A 15,343-nucleotide genomic window follows, 5' to 3' on the forward strand; every position below is an offset into this window, starting at 1 on the left:
TGGAAACTACATTTTCTTGTGAATACTTAAAATTGGTAATTTGAATTTGAACTAGTTTTTGAATCCTGCATGAAAAGAATGTTAAAAATGCATCAAGGTCAGCGAGACGACTAGGCCTTAAGGGGTCAACTAACACTTTCCAAACTTTTTATACCATACACCCATAGGGTGAAATGGTATATTAAAGTCGCCAAAATGTATGTAACAGGCAGAAGGAAGCATCTCCGACCCCACAAAGTATATATATTCTTGATCAGGATCAACAACCGAGTCGATCTAGCCATGTCCGTCTGTCCGTCCGTCTGTCCGTCTGTCCGTCCGTCCGTCTGTCCGTATGAACACCTAGATGTCGGAGACTGTAAGAGCTAGAGCCACCAAATTTCGTATGTAGACTCGTGTAGTATGTAGAGTGATCAAGTTTATTTCAAATTTTTGCCACGCCCCTTTCCGCCCCCGCAATTTAATAAAAGCGTTTATCTCAAAAACTATTCCAGCTAGAGACACCATATTTGGTATGTATATTCGCTTAGTAAATGCACACATTTTGTATGTGTAAAAATTTTGCCACGCCCTTTTCCGACCCCGTAATTTGAAAAACTTAATTATCTCCCGTATTTTTTTACCTTATGCAATCACACTTGGCACACTTAAATTTAATACTAATATCTAGCAAAATTCCAAATTTGATCAAAATCGGACAAAAAACAGTCGAGTTATGTTTTTTTTTTTTTTTGGTAAGTATGTCTTAATTTCTCAGGAACTACAATACTTTTAGTTTGCTGCCCCACTAGCTCCAAGATAATGGGTGCTCCTCACAAAAGGGATACCTCTCTGTTAAGACCATCATCCTCACTAACCTATTTAGCCAAAAGTAATCTTGAAAATGATTTCTTAGCATTGTAAGTCACTTACTTAAACACAGTTTTGTCCTTTAACCTTTCACAGAATGTCGCAAAAAAATATCATGAAAAACTTGTCACAACTTGTAAAGTTTCAAAGTCTAACGCTTAAATTTTTACAGGTGTCCCGAATACTGAAATTTCTCGAGGAATTCGGATGGTTTCGCTACAAACAAGTCAATGTTGAGCGGTTTGAACCACAATTTCTCTGTCACCTATGACTATGACCATCTCTGCAATTTATTAATAAAAAAGATGGGTCATCTTAGGTTGCGTAGTAATGTTGCAGACTTGCGACGATTAAGGAATTGTTGTATATGTATGTATGTATATGTATATACACCTGTCCTCACAAAAGTAGATACTCAGAGAGATACTGAAAATAATCACATATTCCTTTTAATAGATTCAGTTTTGTGATTTTGGTTTTGTGAAATGGACTATTTACATGGGAAAAACGAAAAAGTACCGTTAATTTTACTAATTTTTGGCTCGTTTTTCACACTTGTGATTATCGCCACAAATTTGGCTGTTCAAAGAAAATTATTATTTTCGTTTAGTTGCGAAAAAAGTAAATAAAAAGTTTACAAATCTGTCATTAGTAACTCTAACTAGAGTCTAGAGCCTTTGCTCTAGTGAAAAGACGGATTGGATGCAAAACCTTGAAAAACACGGTAAAGCCTGTAAAAAAAAAACGCAAAGTTTAGTTGCATGTTCAGCAAAGATGGAATGTGATGCCCTAGATTACCTAAAAAACTAAAGTGGCGTAAAATGTACAAAAACAGCAGATTCAATCCGTTTGCTAAATTAGTCAAACATGATCTAAACCTGTCGGTAGGGGATTCCACTTGTCGGCGTAGACTCCTACAACAAGAGCTAAACGCGCGAAGTCCAAGGAAACTCACACTCTTGACTTCGAAGCATGTAAACGCAGTTTTGTGTTTTGACAAATCTCCTTATGAATCTACTCATTGCAAAGTAGAGGAATATTTTCAGGCCAGACGAACGCAAAGTAGTTTTGTTGTCCAATAAAGCTTAACATTGGGAAGTTATCCAAGAACATGGCAGCAGATCTAAGTTCAGCTTTGCTGGATTCGGTGCGGCGCAGGTGCCAAGCCGCTATTGCCAATAATTGATTAACAACAGGAACTTTAGGTATGGCCGATTTGGATGAATTTTTGATATGTTGTAGAATACCCCGTCATTTGAAGCTGTGTGAAATATTTCAGAGCACTATTCTATATTTTCCTCATAAATCGCGTTTAAACTATAGTTTCGGTGACTTATAAGTAAAGCGCCGACTGGACTTCAAGCAGCTCGGAGGCTTAATGGGTAGAGGTCCTGCCTAAATTTGACGAAATATGTTAAGCGGATGCAAAGCTACTCAACGCTCATACGAGAAAATCGAGAAATTTCAAGAGAAGACTGCACTAAAGTAATCCTGTGTGCATTTCCACTTGTCATCCATTATGTTGAAGGGAATGGGAAGTGTGCATGGTTTGTTTTAAAGTTTACAGGTGAGAGAGTGGTTTTCCCAAAATTTTTATTTGATTTGTTTCTTTTAAATTGACTTAGTACTTCATGTTTTTATGATTTATATCACAACAAAAAATGTGATGGCAGAAGATAATTCGTCTATTTTACGTCTATATTACATTTATGTTTTTTTAAAGGCAAATGAATCCAATAAAAAATAATCAAAAGACTTATCTTGCTATTTGAAAAAATAGTTATTAAAAAAGCAAAAACAATGAAAATGCAAAACTAACTAGTTTCGGGAGGTGAATGAGCTGCTTGAAGTCGTCTCGGCGTTTTACTTATAAGTCACCAAAGCTATAGCTTTAGGCGCGATTTATTAGAAAAATATGGAAATATTTTCAACAAATGCCGGGTTATTCTACGGCATATCCAAAATCCATCCTAATCGGTGATTCGCATTCCTGAAGTTCCTCTTGTAAGTATTAAGTCCTAAGACCCAAAGGTGACCTGAATGTCAAGTTTTAAATAATTTAGAATCGGCAGATTTTTCTATTTAGTAATCACTACTACTTTTGTATAAATGTGTCACAGGACATCCAGCGTCTTGCAATTTTACAACTTGACCATTTACCGTTTTAATGTAAAAAAGCACTTTTAATTTTACATCGAGGGTGGCGCCCTCTATGATTTTGCATATGGTCTCCACAGAGACGAAGTGCTAAGGGCAGTCGAAGTGCTAAGGGCTGAGTCGAAGTGAACTATCGATAGCCATTTCACAAAACCATCGATAGACCTATCGATAACTTTCAAATTAAAACACTTTGCGTCGAACATTTGAAGTTAATTTTGGGACTCCCAAAAAGGACAAAAAGCAAGTAACTAATCTCCTAACTAAAACGGCAGCTATCAATATAATAAAAAACAGATATGTATGTACAAATGTTTGTATACACGAATAAAAGTATAGTAACGTTTGCTGATTAAAACTTATTCGACATATGTATGCACATACATATTGTATGTATATGTATATGTATAAAGTACACAAAGGAATTTGTTTTGAGCGAAATTCATACAGACTACGCCCTCGAAAGTGCATGGCAAGCAAATTAGTCTATGGGCCCACAAAATTTGATACCTATAACGTCAATGTGTAATCAAATTGATGTGTATAGTATAGCTTTCAAAAAGATAATATTAAAACATTAATTTTAAATTCTTTTAGATTACTTTAAGAAATGGCTGGAAATGTAGAGCTTTTTATTTTAGTAGTGGGTTTGGTGCTTTATTTCTCGATGAACGAAAAATCCTCCACGAAATCGTCAATTGCAATGGATGACCACAAGGTGAGTAGAAAAGAATTGTAAAATATTAAATTACTTTTGTTAATATAAGTCTCGTTATAGGAGAGTGAAATCTCGGATAACATTAAAGACCACAATCCATCTAATAGCCAAGAGTACGTGGACGCGCCACTTGGCACAGCTGATGAAAATACAGGCAGAGAAATGGAAAATAATTATCAATCACAGATCGAGGGATTGTATAAAATAGTTGACATACTTGAAGAGTCTTTAACAAAAGATATAGACCAATTGCGTCAACAAGTTTTGGCCAATACGAAGCAAATGGTAGAGATTTGGAAAAGTCAATCTAAGATAGAGAAAAGGTTCGAAAAAACACTTACAGAATTTAAAGAGATATTTAAAAAGGACAACCCTTTTCCGAAGTCTAACCCTTCGAATATGAAAGAAAGGATTGAACTATAAGACGGATTTTTAAAATCTATATGCATACTTAATGGTTCACTAACTTGATGTATTTGCTTTTTTATGGAAATCATCAATAGTGATTGGATAGTTTTTTTTTTTATTAACTTGATAGAAGAACCTAGGTGAATTTTTCAATTCTAAAAATTATTTGATTAACTGAAGCCTGACTTTATCTTTTGTACAAATACTGTACTGTACTGTAGTATGAGAAGTAAATTAAACTAAAAATAAATAATTTTGCAACATCTACAAGTATACGTATGTATGTATGTATATAAATATATTTTCTTAAGTTTGGTCGTTTTTTAGGTGGGGTTTACTTATGTGAGACTTGTAAAATACGTAATAGGTAAAATAAAAATGATATGGGATTAAACTTGAAAACATCCCGGCCTTCTAGAAAAATATTTTCTTCTGTTGAGGGTTTTTTCATTTCTTAGGAATTTTGTAGAAATGAAATATTTAAAATAAACATTTGTCAGTTTGTTATGCATAGGTTCAAATACAACAATAATTGTGCTGAACTTCACTAACATCGCCTGACTTGATCAAATATGTACTAGAACCGATGAGCCAATAATGTTAGCTAACGCTTTTTATACCATACACCCAGAGGGTGAAATGGTATATTAAAGTCGCCAAAATGTATGTAACAGACAGAAGGAAGCATCTCCGACCCCACAAAGTATATATATTCTTGATCAGAATCAACAACCGAGTCTAGATGTCCGTCTATCCGTCCGTCCGTCCGTATGAACACCTAGATCTCGGAGACTATAAGAGCTACAGCCACCAAATTTGGTATGCAGTCTCGTGTAGTATGTACAGTTATCGAGTTTGTTTCAAATTTTTGCCACGCCCCCTTCCGCCCCCGGTATTTAGCTGGATATTGTGCCATTATGTATGATATTGACAACACGCACAGCTCCTTTATCGGGGACGGTTCCAATAAGCCAGGATCGTTTTTGATAGTCATGTTTTTTTATCAGCGCCTCTGGCGAGGCAGTTAGAAACGCGTCCTTTCCTGGAGGCTCTACGACCGGACGGAAGTTGGTTAGGGGATCCACATCCCAATATTTAAGGCCATCGCCGGCATTGATTAGTTTTAAAACATCGACTTTTCTTAGGGCTTCAGTAATTTCGGATGTAAGTAGAAGGTCTGCATTTTGAATTCCGCACAGTTCCGCGATTTTTCGAGCTTGTTCCTCAGGCTGGTTGGTAATGGCAAAAGGAACATTCGCCGTACCACTCATGCTAATCACTCTTTGGAAGAGATTGTTGGAGAGGGGACTCAATAAATGCATATGGGTGGAAACGCCTCCAGCACTCTGACCAAAGATGGTCACCTTGTTCCTATTGCCACCAAAAGAGGCTATATTATATCGGACCCAACGTAATGCCAATGTGTGATCTTTAAGACCAAAATTACCAGGCATATCGCTATGTCCGGTAGACAGAAAAACTAAGGCAATAAGCCTTAATAATAAATGAAGTAAGTAAGTCGACTCGCCGACTTGGGTATACCATACACCAGGTGAAACAAATATTTAAAATTGCGAAAACCAAATTTATATTTATTAAATTGTTTTAACATGCCTCATACCATATGCTATCTCGCTCACTCTACAAACACACGAGCACTCTCTGGTCAAAAAATTGCAAGAGCCAATCGGTTTTTTCTAAATTATGGAGGCGTAAGTGGGCGTGGCAACATATTAAAACATATACATATATTCTGCGCGCATACCAAGCCAGTATACATACTAAATTTGGTGACTTTAGCTTTGTTAGTTTTCGAGAAAATCAGATTTGTTTAATTTGCGGGGGCGGAAAATGGCGTGGCATAATCTTTAAGTAGTCAATATCTGCGAGTCTATTAAGCTAGCTTACATATCAAATTTAATGTCGGTAGCTTTCATAGGTTTTAAGAGAATCTGTTTTTTGTAAATTCTGGGGGAGCACGGGGGCGTGGCCAAAATTCCAATTAACTTTATACATTTACATACCACACGAGTCTACATACCAAATTTGGTGGCTCTAGCTCTTATAGTCTCCGAGATCTGCGTGTTCATACAGACGGACGGACGGACAGACGGACATGGCTAGATCGACTCGGTTGTTGATCCTGATCAAGAATATATATACTTTATGGGGTCGGAGAAGCTTTCTTCTGCCTGTTACATACATTTTGGCGACTTTAATATATCATTTCACCCTATGGGTGTATGGTATAATTACGAAACAGCAATTAATAAGCCAGAAATCAAAGAATATAAATCCAAAATTCATTTAGCAGGACGGACACCATAAATAGTGATATCATAAATATGATATCGCTGGTCATGGTTGGATAGTCATAAGACGTTTTGAATGTCAAAATGGTTCAGCCAACCAAACTATTGACGTTTGCTCGGATTGGGTGTACCATCTCACTAAAGATCAGCATACATTCACATAGAAATGAAGGATGGAAGCACTTCATTTGCTCACTACGATGACTTTGCACTTCATCCATTGGTCCGCGGAGAAAATAAAATAACATCGATGGGTGCTCTTAGAACCTCGATGGCGATTGTAGGGGATTTTTGCGAAAGATCCTTAGAATGTATTTGGTATTCTGGGGGATGGTCGCCAGTATTAATCGGGCCTAACAGGATCTCATTTTTGGTTTGTTTTTTTTACAACTTTTAAAAAAAAGTAACTCTATTAAAATTAGGTAAAATAAAAAAAATTAAAATGGTAAGTTATAGGTGGATTTATTACCGCTTCATTGAGGTACAGCATTACAACATTTGTATATTCATTTTGGTCAGAAATTTGCAACACATAGAAGGAAGCATCTCAGACCATAAAGTATATATATTCTTGATCAGTACGACGGGACATATAGCTATGCCCGTCCGTCCGTCTGGAGCAATGCAAACTCCTCCTAGGGCATTAAAGCTACAGAGCTGAAACTTTGCACTTAGGCTTACACATAGTCCATAGGTTGGATATCTCGGATTCAGCCGGATCGAACCACTATATCATATAGTGACATTTCTCAATAACTTCGTTATTTTCTGAGCTATTGTCATAAAATTACATATTGGTGAGTTAATTACACCTATAAACGACTGTGCAAAATTTGATCAAGTTTGAGTGACTATAGCACATAGCTTCCATATGAACAATCGGTAAAAAACAGGGAGTTTGATCAATAACTTCGTTTTTTCCTATGCTAAGATTGTAGGCCATACTTTCGCAAACATTAGACTTTTTAGATAAGACGTTTTCTCACTTTGACGGTTCTTGGTAGGGATAAAGCAACAAAAAACTTACAAGGGTATACAAACTTTTAAGCGGTCGCAGTTAGCCCTGGCCCTCGGATTTTTATTTCAAACCGGCCTATTTATCCGGTTTCTAATTCCAACTATCTTTTTATTCAGAACTTTTCTCTAAATTACGCACCTTAAAAATGTCCTGAACCAAACTTCGTATACGCTTGGTTACAGACACACGAATATGACGTGGATGCGATACTTTCATTATCTTTACAGCATTCTGTTATTCAAAGCGATCACAATAATTACAATACTTGACCCTTAAGACAAATATTTAGGGTCCATGAACATTAAGCTTTAAACTTAACTCATTAACTTAATTTCGAATTCTGATAATCCCGAATCCGATTGGTTTAGCTGGCATACATTGCGTATGCGTAATTTATGTTGCCAAATTGAGATCTCTTCAGTCCATCGATAAATTTGAGACCTGTCAGCTTCTCACTTTACTTTAACGAAAACGTAAAACTAAATAAAACTTTACTAAAACTAATTCAGTCAAAAAATTCTCCAATACGGACGTATAAAAGGGAAAACAGAAACAGTTTGGAAAAAAAATTAATTAAGTGGTAAATAATGCCAAAAATTGATAAATCGGTCAACATGGACAACTTTATAATATATATTTGAAGATTCATCTGTCATTGCCAAGTTTTCGTTTTTTCCAAAACAAAACAAAATGTGTTGCGTTTGTTAACCGAGAGTCCACTGTAACGTGTTACTTGACAAATTTTTCTTTTTAGACTACACTATAGTTCATTAAAAGGATTCTCAGGAATATTTTAGTAAACAAAGATTAGGTTGAAAGAAGAAATTGTTGTGCTGACATGTATGCCAATAATACCTTTAGATACTTTTAGCATGGATCATGGCCTATGTGGCAAAGAATATATAGTTCACAAAGAACGAATATATATATATCATCTTTGAAAATATACAACTGGATCTGCTAACATAAATTAAAATAAATATGAATGCAAGCTTTTTTTTAACCAAAATATATATTTATTACACATTTTACATCTTGATTGTATAAATGTTGATTCGAAGTTGCTTTTAGTTCAATTAAACGGTTTTTCAAACAGGCGATTAAAAGAAAATCTTAATTATTTCACCCGAAGCAACCTCGGAATCAGACTGGATTGAATCTTTTACATAGGTGGCCCTTACGTGAAGATGGATCGGCAACTTCCGCTCGTTTACACCGGTTAAAATTTTGCGTCGCACATTCTCGATAATGCCGAATACAAGGCTCTCCGTTATTTTATAGCAATAGTTCAGATTAACCTCTCGCAACTTTGGACAACCAATTACCATATGCAACATGCTAGCGTCGTTAACATGCTGACAATCGCTTAGATGAAAGCTCTCGAGTTTTTTTAGCTTGGCAAACTCCTGCAAAACACTTTCATTAATGTCCCAGGGCCAGAATAGAGCAAGTTTTCGCAATCCGCCTAATTGTGATATTTGCATGAGCAATTGACTATTTAGAACTCTGGTTTCGCGAATGATCAATTCTTCCAATTGCCTGGCATTTCTCGCCAGCTCATCCAGAAATTGCGAAAATGTTTCAGTCGATGTTATGTCGTTTATCTTGATTCTCTTGAGATTAGGCAACATCGCTATTTTGTTATAATTCGTTTTCATTTCAATATCGAGGTGCAAAGTTTCTAATGAAAGCAAGTATTCATAAACATTTGGGTTTATTTTGGGGATTTCCGTAATGTCGAGGTTCTTTAAGTTTGTTAAGTCCTTTAATGTCAACAACAGATTATTTGGCGGTATTTTAAAGCAGCGAGAAAGGTCCAGAGTCTCAAGGGAGACTGGAAGATCTAGATAACCACTGAGATTTGGATTATCGTAAAGGCTTAAATATTTCAATTGCTGCAAATTCTTCAAATTCACTAAACTGTTCCCATTCAGATCGCAACGGTTTAACCTGAGATTCTCCAACTTGTTGGTTTTTGAAAATATTTTAAACATATTTTTCGGACTTAAACGAGTGTTGCATAGTTCCAAGCACTTCAAATTTACGCAGTTCAGTCCTAAAAATTTGTAAAACCGTTCACAACGCCCAAGGTCATCACGAAAACTTTGAATACCGTCACCAAATATGAAGAAAAATTCTCGCATTTGCCATATGGTCAAAGATTCAGGCATATAATAAAAGACCGACTTGTGTAAATGTCGTGTATCCAAATTGTAAACATCTCTATAAAAACTACAGTGTCTTAGAAACTGTAACTGATCCATCAATGGAAGAAATTCAAGTATTCGGACCAAGCAATCGTCCGGAATCTTTGTTATATGCGACTGCTCTGAAGTTGTATAAGCCTCCGGTTGAAGCCAACTATTGCTGGCATTGACTTGGAACCGATGATCACTCAGATAATGTATTTGCTTATGCAAGACTTTGGCAGCATCCAGCGGATCGGCAAATAAAACGCATCCAGTTTTTAGCTTCTTATGCTGTTTTTGAAGTTGTAGGCCTACGACAGTTCCAAAACTATTGAAATAAATCAGCAACTCATCCTCCGTCAGCTAAAAAATATTATGACAAACAAATTTCAGAGAAGAACTTTCTTTTCTTTGGTCTGAAAATTACCTTTGCCGGAATGTCGCAGAGATATATCTCATGGACTAGAACGTGGTCCTCAGTGTAGCACAAGTCATTTTTGAAATAATAGCTTGGTTCGACTGGAACAATAAACATAGGCATATTCTTAAGTTTGAATTCTTTACTTTTGAAGGTGCTTTCTTCTTTATTGAGAGTATCCATTTTATGTTTTAAAATTTCCTTGTTTTAAGAAAGATTTTTAAATGTACTTGTGTTTGGAATCTAAAATGATTAATTATTCTCAGGTTACTGTCATAAGTACTTTTAAATGTATGTATACAAGAACGAATTGTTGTAGTAGTAGTAATGGAGAATGCTCGATTTCGGGCCAAGCCATTCAGTTACTTCAACTAAGATTCGGAAAAGCAGTGACTGTGTCTAATAATAATTTAGTAATTAATAATGTTGAAAGTAAAATAGAATCACTGACCACAAAACGACATCGCAAACGTCACGTTAATAAAGAACAAGTTGGTCTTGGTAATTTTTAATCATGAAAATTCGGTAAGCTCCACACTGATGCTAGCAACATTGAATCAAGAGTTATCTCATCTTTATTCAAATCTAAATATATGAATCTAAACACATGAATATAAGCCGCAACAAAGTTCGAGGTCGAAAAACAGAAATATTTGATTCGAGCAGAACAAAATAAATATCAAGATATTGGAGAGATAATGGTATAAGAAGAACAAGTGTTTTGTATCGAATTGCTTAAATAAACGGAAATAACATTTCTTGGCAGAAAGTTCTAGGGCCAAAAAGTCGCTGGAGACCGGGAACAGTCCGCTAAAAGAAACCATTGAAAAAACAAATTGTTGATGAACGGTTTAAATGTGTTGTAAAGAAGGCTAGTCCATCGCTTCTTGTGATAGCTGACCGTAGAGTTAGCATTCAGGATATCATAAAATTTAATTTAAAAAATTATGCCAAAAGATAAAAAAAAGGAGTTAAGAAAGGAGTTACAACAAGTATAAGTTTAAAAAGTAACATAAAGAAGAATAATTAAATGAAATAAAACTGTTATTGTTAAAGGAATAGTTAGTTTAAGTTATATAATAGTAGTTTAGTTTATGTTATATAATTATTATACCCTTGCAGAGGGTATTAAAAAATTGGTCAGATGTTTGTAACGCACAGAAGGAGACGTTTTCGACCCCATAAAGTATATATATTCTTGATCAGCATGAGAAGCTGAGTTGATATAGCCATGTCCGTATGCCCGTCCGTCTGTGCGAATGCGTTTTACTCAGCCGTCTTAGGAGCTATCGGGCTGAAATTTTTTTTCGGGTTTTTTTATTACCCGGGAAAAATAAAGTATGAAAATCAGCTCATATAGCTCACGAAGAACTAGAAGAAACATTTTCATAAAAATCGGAGTATGCTATGAAATTTACATATGAGATTGTAAAATAGAGAGTAAAATTGTTTTGTTTGTATATGGATGAATTGAGTTGCAGAAAACAAATTTTGAACATGTAAAATTATTATTACCAAGGACTGCAAGGGTATATAAACTTCGGCATAGCCGATGTTAGCTTCTTTGATATTTTTTAGTTTAATTGTGATAAAGTTATTAATAAGTTTAATAATTGACGTTGTATCCGTTATCAGTGGCGACAACTTTGACCACAAGTCAGGCAGAGATGTCCGAGTCAGAGTCAATCTGCCGGATAAAGATAGTTTAAACTTAAAAAGCTATATTTTTAATAAATACATACATACCAGAATCCAACGGAAGGATGAGCGTAAGTTCCAAATAATTCACAATTGGCCATGATCAACATTGAGCCTGTCGTGCTTCGGTTCTTTAGATGCCAAAGCTTTGGCTATTCCCAAAAAACTGTAATATTCTGCCATCTGTGTCAAGTGCGGCAGCAAACACATCTCCTTAGAGTGCCGTTTTGTCCTTATTGGGGACAGATCTGTCTTTTTTGAAACTATAATTGACGGAAAATTGTTGAACCGTCCCCTTTCCTGAAAAAATGCCTTTTTATTTATTTTAGCCCTTTTTTATCCTTTCTAAATATTTCTGAGTCGCATAAATAATTTGTTATTTTGAACTACACATAGGCATCGCACTATGGTCTGGATGTCGATTTTTTTGGCATAAAGTCCAAATTTTCATGAAAAGATTCGGTGGTTTTGGTAATTGATTATGAAAGTAGATACCCTGAGCACAAAATATCCATAAAAAAAAAATTTTTAATGGCATCCCTGGGTTCGTACCAGGGTCTCAAAGTCAGACATGTGCTTTGTGCGTAATTGACATTTGTAAAGTGAAAAAAAAAACATAAAGTTTAAAGTGCCACCATTTGTGGAATTTTGCACATAAAAATAATTTAAAATATGGAAAATATACATCAAGGTATGTAGTTTTTAATGTATATATTTATTTTATGTGTAGTCTTAGGATTTAAGTGTTGTGTAATGTCCAATAAATGTGTATTTTTTTAGAAAATTGTTTTGCGTTCTCTGAGTTTCGTAGAATAGAACTAACAAGCTGACACCTGCTGACAAAAAGTAATGACACAAGTTGGTACCTATATATGTCGTCTTTGATCGCAAACTAATGCCTTCGCCCCGTTTTTCCCCCATTTCCATTAATTTGATTAATATTCAGGCAAGTTCGAATTTTGTCATAAAGAACTCATCGATATTTGGTGCAGCAACAATCGAGAAATAAAATCTGTATCAGAATGGATCTACAATACAGTCAACAATAACCATCTGGAATACGAAAAAAATTTTAAACTATCTATTTTGTGCATGTATATAATTATTAATTGGTCAAAACAGTTCCGAATATTTAAAAATGCAGCCTGAAAGTATGCAATCGGGTCAAATTTTATAGTTTTCGACAAATCGCGGTAAAGCCATGGTGCAATTCCAAAAAAAAAAAAAATTAAATTTTCTTTTAGTATTTCCAGCATGCTTGCAAAATTTCAACTCTCTAGCATTCAAACTGTAGTTTATGCCAAAAAAATCGACATCCAGACCACAGTGCATCGCTTGAAAATTGATTTTTTTTGCTTAAACAATCACATTTCAATGCGATGCATCCTTGTTTATAAATGTGTATTCGAAATCAGACTTATCGAATATCGCTTATTCGTGTTATAATTTTTGAAGCTTCATCATGCCAAATAAATTTTAAGTGCAAATACTTATTTGCAAGTGCACTTTAAATTCGAAAATTGACCAGCTTCGCGCTCATGAACATACATACAAAAAAACATTTAAATTATTAAATTTGTAATTCATGTGTTGCCATAATTTATTATAGCCATCAACGTATGGACATAACATCAACATTGTTGTAGTAAAAAGCATATGGATTCTGCAGGCAACAAACAATTTAAAAGTTTGTTTTATTTCCAATAAATTTTGGTCGAACGCGAAAGTCGAGCGTGTGCTTAGCCAAGTTAATTTGGTTTTAAAACAACGATAAGAAAGAACACATTGATACATTGAATTCGATTTTAGCATTTGGGTAAGACTTTATTTTTTAAGAAATACTTTTGTACATTTATATTGTAATAAAATTACATTTTAGTTTTTTATTCAAGTTCGGATTACGTCGAAGCGGGACATGTTTGACAACAAATTACAAATTATAAACTTTCCGATAAATATCTTACAATTAGTCCAATCGGAACAAATATTTATGAAACGGATTTTGAGAATGAAACTCCTGGCAAGTTTTGTACAATTTAAACGAAAATATATACATTCATTGAAATTTTTTTGTTTTTTTTATTGTTTGCCCGGTTTTTTTTGTCTTTTCTAAAAAAAATATGTCGGTTTTTTTCTTTTTTTCTGGGCTCAACAATCCTTTTTTTGAGTGGAGGCGCCGGCAACACTGGAGTGCGTCAAGTCAAACACAGAATCTCCCTGCTGTGATCACTGCAAGGACAGCACTACTGTGACGCACGGGGTTTCGTTTGTACCAAAAACAAACTTAACTCACAGTTTATATAGCGATCAGTTTATTTAGCGCAATTTTACAGGTTGTGTGATGTAATTAGACTTTGACGTTTCGACGCTTTAAAAAAGTTTGTAGCTTTCTTCCCTGGTGCCATCACATACTGACGCCAAACTCTCGGTTGGTCCCCGCTCGTGTTTTTCAGGGTTGCCAACCCCCGTATTTTCAGGGCTGCTTTGTAATGACGGCGGTAACAACTACCGCCTCCTACAAGGCACAGGGAAGAAGAGTTGAAGAGTTTGCCAAAATCAGGTTTTGTTTTCTAATAGAGTATTGTCAGGGGCATCCAGAAATCATAACGAATAAATTTATTTCATAACCCTAAAAATTCACCAGGCCCTTAAAGTCAGCTCTTGGTTTACGTAAAATTTCACTCTGTCTTTTGTGCAAAAAAAGAAGGAGAATTTAAATTGCTATATAGGTGAATCAAACTGGAAAATGATTTTGAAGGTATCTAGTTTTTATTTGTTTTTATTTTTAAAAATATTTTGTACATTATTTTGTATCGCAGTTATTGCGTTTTTGTGAAGTCACTTTTTTTGCAATTGTAATCTCACATTGTTGTGTTCCGTGGAAAAAAAGTAAGGTGGATTGTTGGGGAATATTGTAAAAAATTGCTCAGTTTTATTTGTCAATATGTATATTATGCGACGGTATTAATTATTTTTCCACTTTTTTGCACAATTTTGTAAAATCTACTTTATTCGGGGAACACAGATTTAAATTATATTAAAATGCTAGAGTTTTTGCTGGTATTTTTGAAATTTCTGCCGAAACTTTAGACTTTTTAGACTATACTAAAAAGTTTTAGTTAAAGTTAATTAATTTCAGATTGTCTTTTATCCATTTTATGCATCGTAATAGTAATGCAAAATTAAAATGACTTATCGAACAATTAAAAAAGAGCCTAAAAGTATGCAATTAGGTCAAATTTTAAATTTTTCAACGAATTACAAGAAATAAATGGTCAAATTGAAAAAAGAAAATAAAAAAATTATTTTTTAGTCTACAAACGTAAGAATTAAAATTGGTTTTGTAAAAATTTAGGACCACTGACACTGCACAAGGACATGCAAACTACATTTAAAGGCACAAGAAACGCCAAGGTTAATCCTTCCGAAGACACCACCGCACTGATCGAGAGAATAATGGATCAATTTTGTACCATGGCAACTCCTAACGTCAATCATGTCCCATAATGCAAATAAATCTTCATTTCGTTCTATAAAATGCGAACGGCTTATTTAGGAGCAGGTCAGAAGTTAAAC

The 15,343-nt window shown here is 34.8% G+C and overlaps 3 protein-coding genes across 6 annotated transcripts; 1 reads left to right on the forward strand and 2 right to left on the reverse strand.

Annotated features, from left to right (window-relative positions):
• The first annotated feature begins 3,185 nt into the window (after nt 1-3,185).
• On the forward strand, nt 3,186-4,405 carry LOC111519591. 4 transcript variants are annotated; one of them, XM_023181152.2, is made up of 3 exons: nt 3,186-3,307; nt 3,604-3,724; nt 3,785-4,405. In XM_023181152.2, the coding sequence occupies exons 2-3, from the start codon at nt 3,617-3,619 to the stop codon at nt 4,145-4,147; spliced, it is 471 nt and encodes a 156-aa protein (XP_023036920.1). In that variant the 5' UTR covers nt 3,186-3,307; nt 3,604-3,616; the 3' UTR covers nt 4,148-4,405. The 4 variants fall into 4 exon arrangements, with proteins under 4 accessions (XP_023036920.1, XP_046865572.1, XP_046865573.1 ...); XM_047009616.1 differs by having other exon boundaries at nt 3,189-3,249; XM_047009617.1 differs by having other exon boundaries at nt 3,191-3,253.
• A 623-nt stretch (nt 4,406-5,028) lies between these two features.
• LOC111519605 (venom carboxylesterase-6-like) lies at nt 5,029-5,586 on the reverse strand. Its single transcript, XM_023181208.2, has one exon. The coding sequence runs from the start codon at nt 5,584-5,586 to the stop codon at nt 5,029-5,031; it is 558 nt and encodes a 185-aa protein (XP_023036976.1).
• Nucleotides 5,587-8,473: 2,887 nt separating this feature from the next.
• LOC111519590 lies at nt 8,474-10,334 on the reverse strand. The gene is made up of 2 exons (XM_023181150.2): nt 10,079-10,334; nt 8,474-10,014 (listed from the first exon to the last, which is right to left on the reverse strand). Exons 1-2 carry the CDS (start codon nt 10,250-10,252, stop codon nt 8,563-8,565), a joined length of 1,626 nt encoding a protein of 541 aa, XP_023036918.2. The 5' UTR covers nt 10,253-10,334; the 3' UTR covers nt 8,474-8,562.
• Nucleotides 10,335-15,343: the final 5,009 nt, after the last annotated feature.

This window comes from Drosophila willistoni (assembly GCF_018902025.1).
Source record: "Drosophila willistoni isolate 14030-0811.24 chromosome 2L unlocalized genomic scaffold, UCI_dwil_1.1 Seg168, whole genome shotgun sequence".
Taxonomy (NCBI): Eukaryota; Metazoa; Arthropoda; class Insecta; order Diptera; family Drosophilidae; genus Drosophila; species Drosophila willistoni.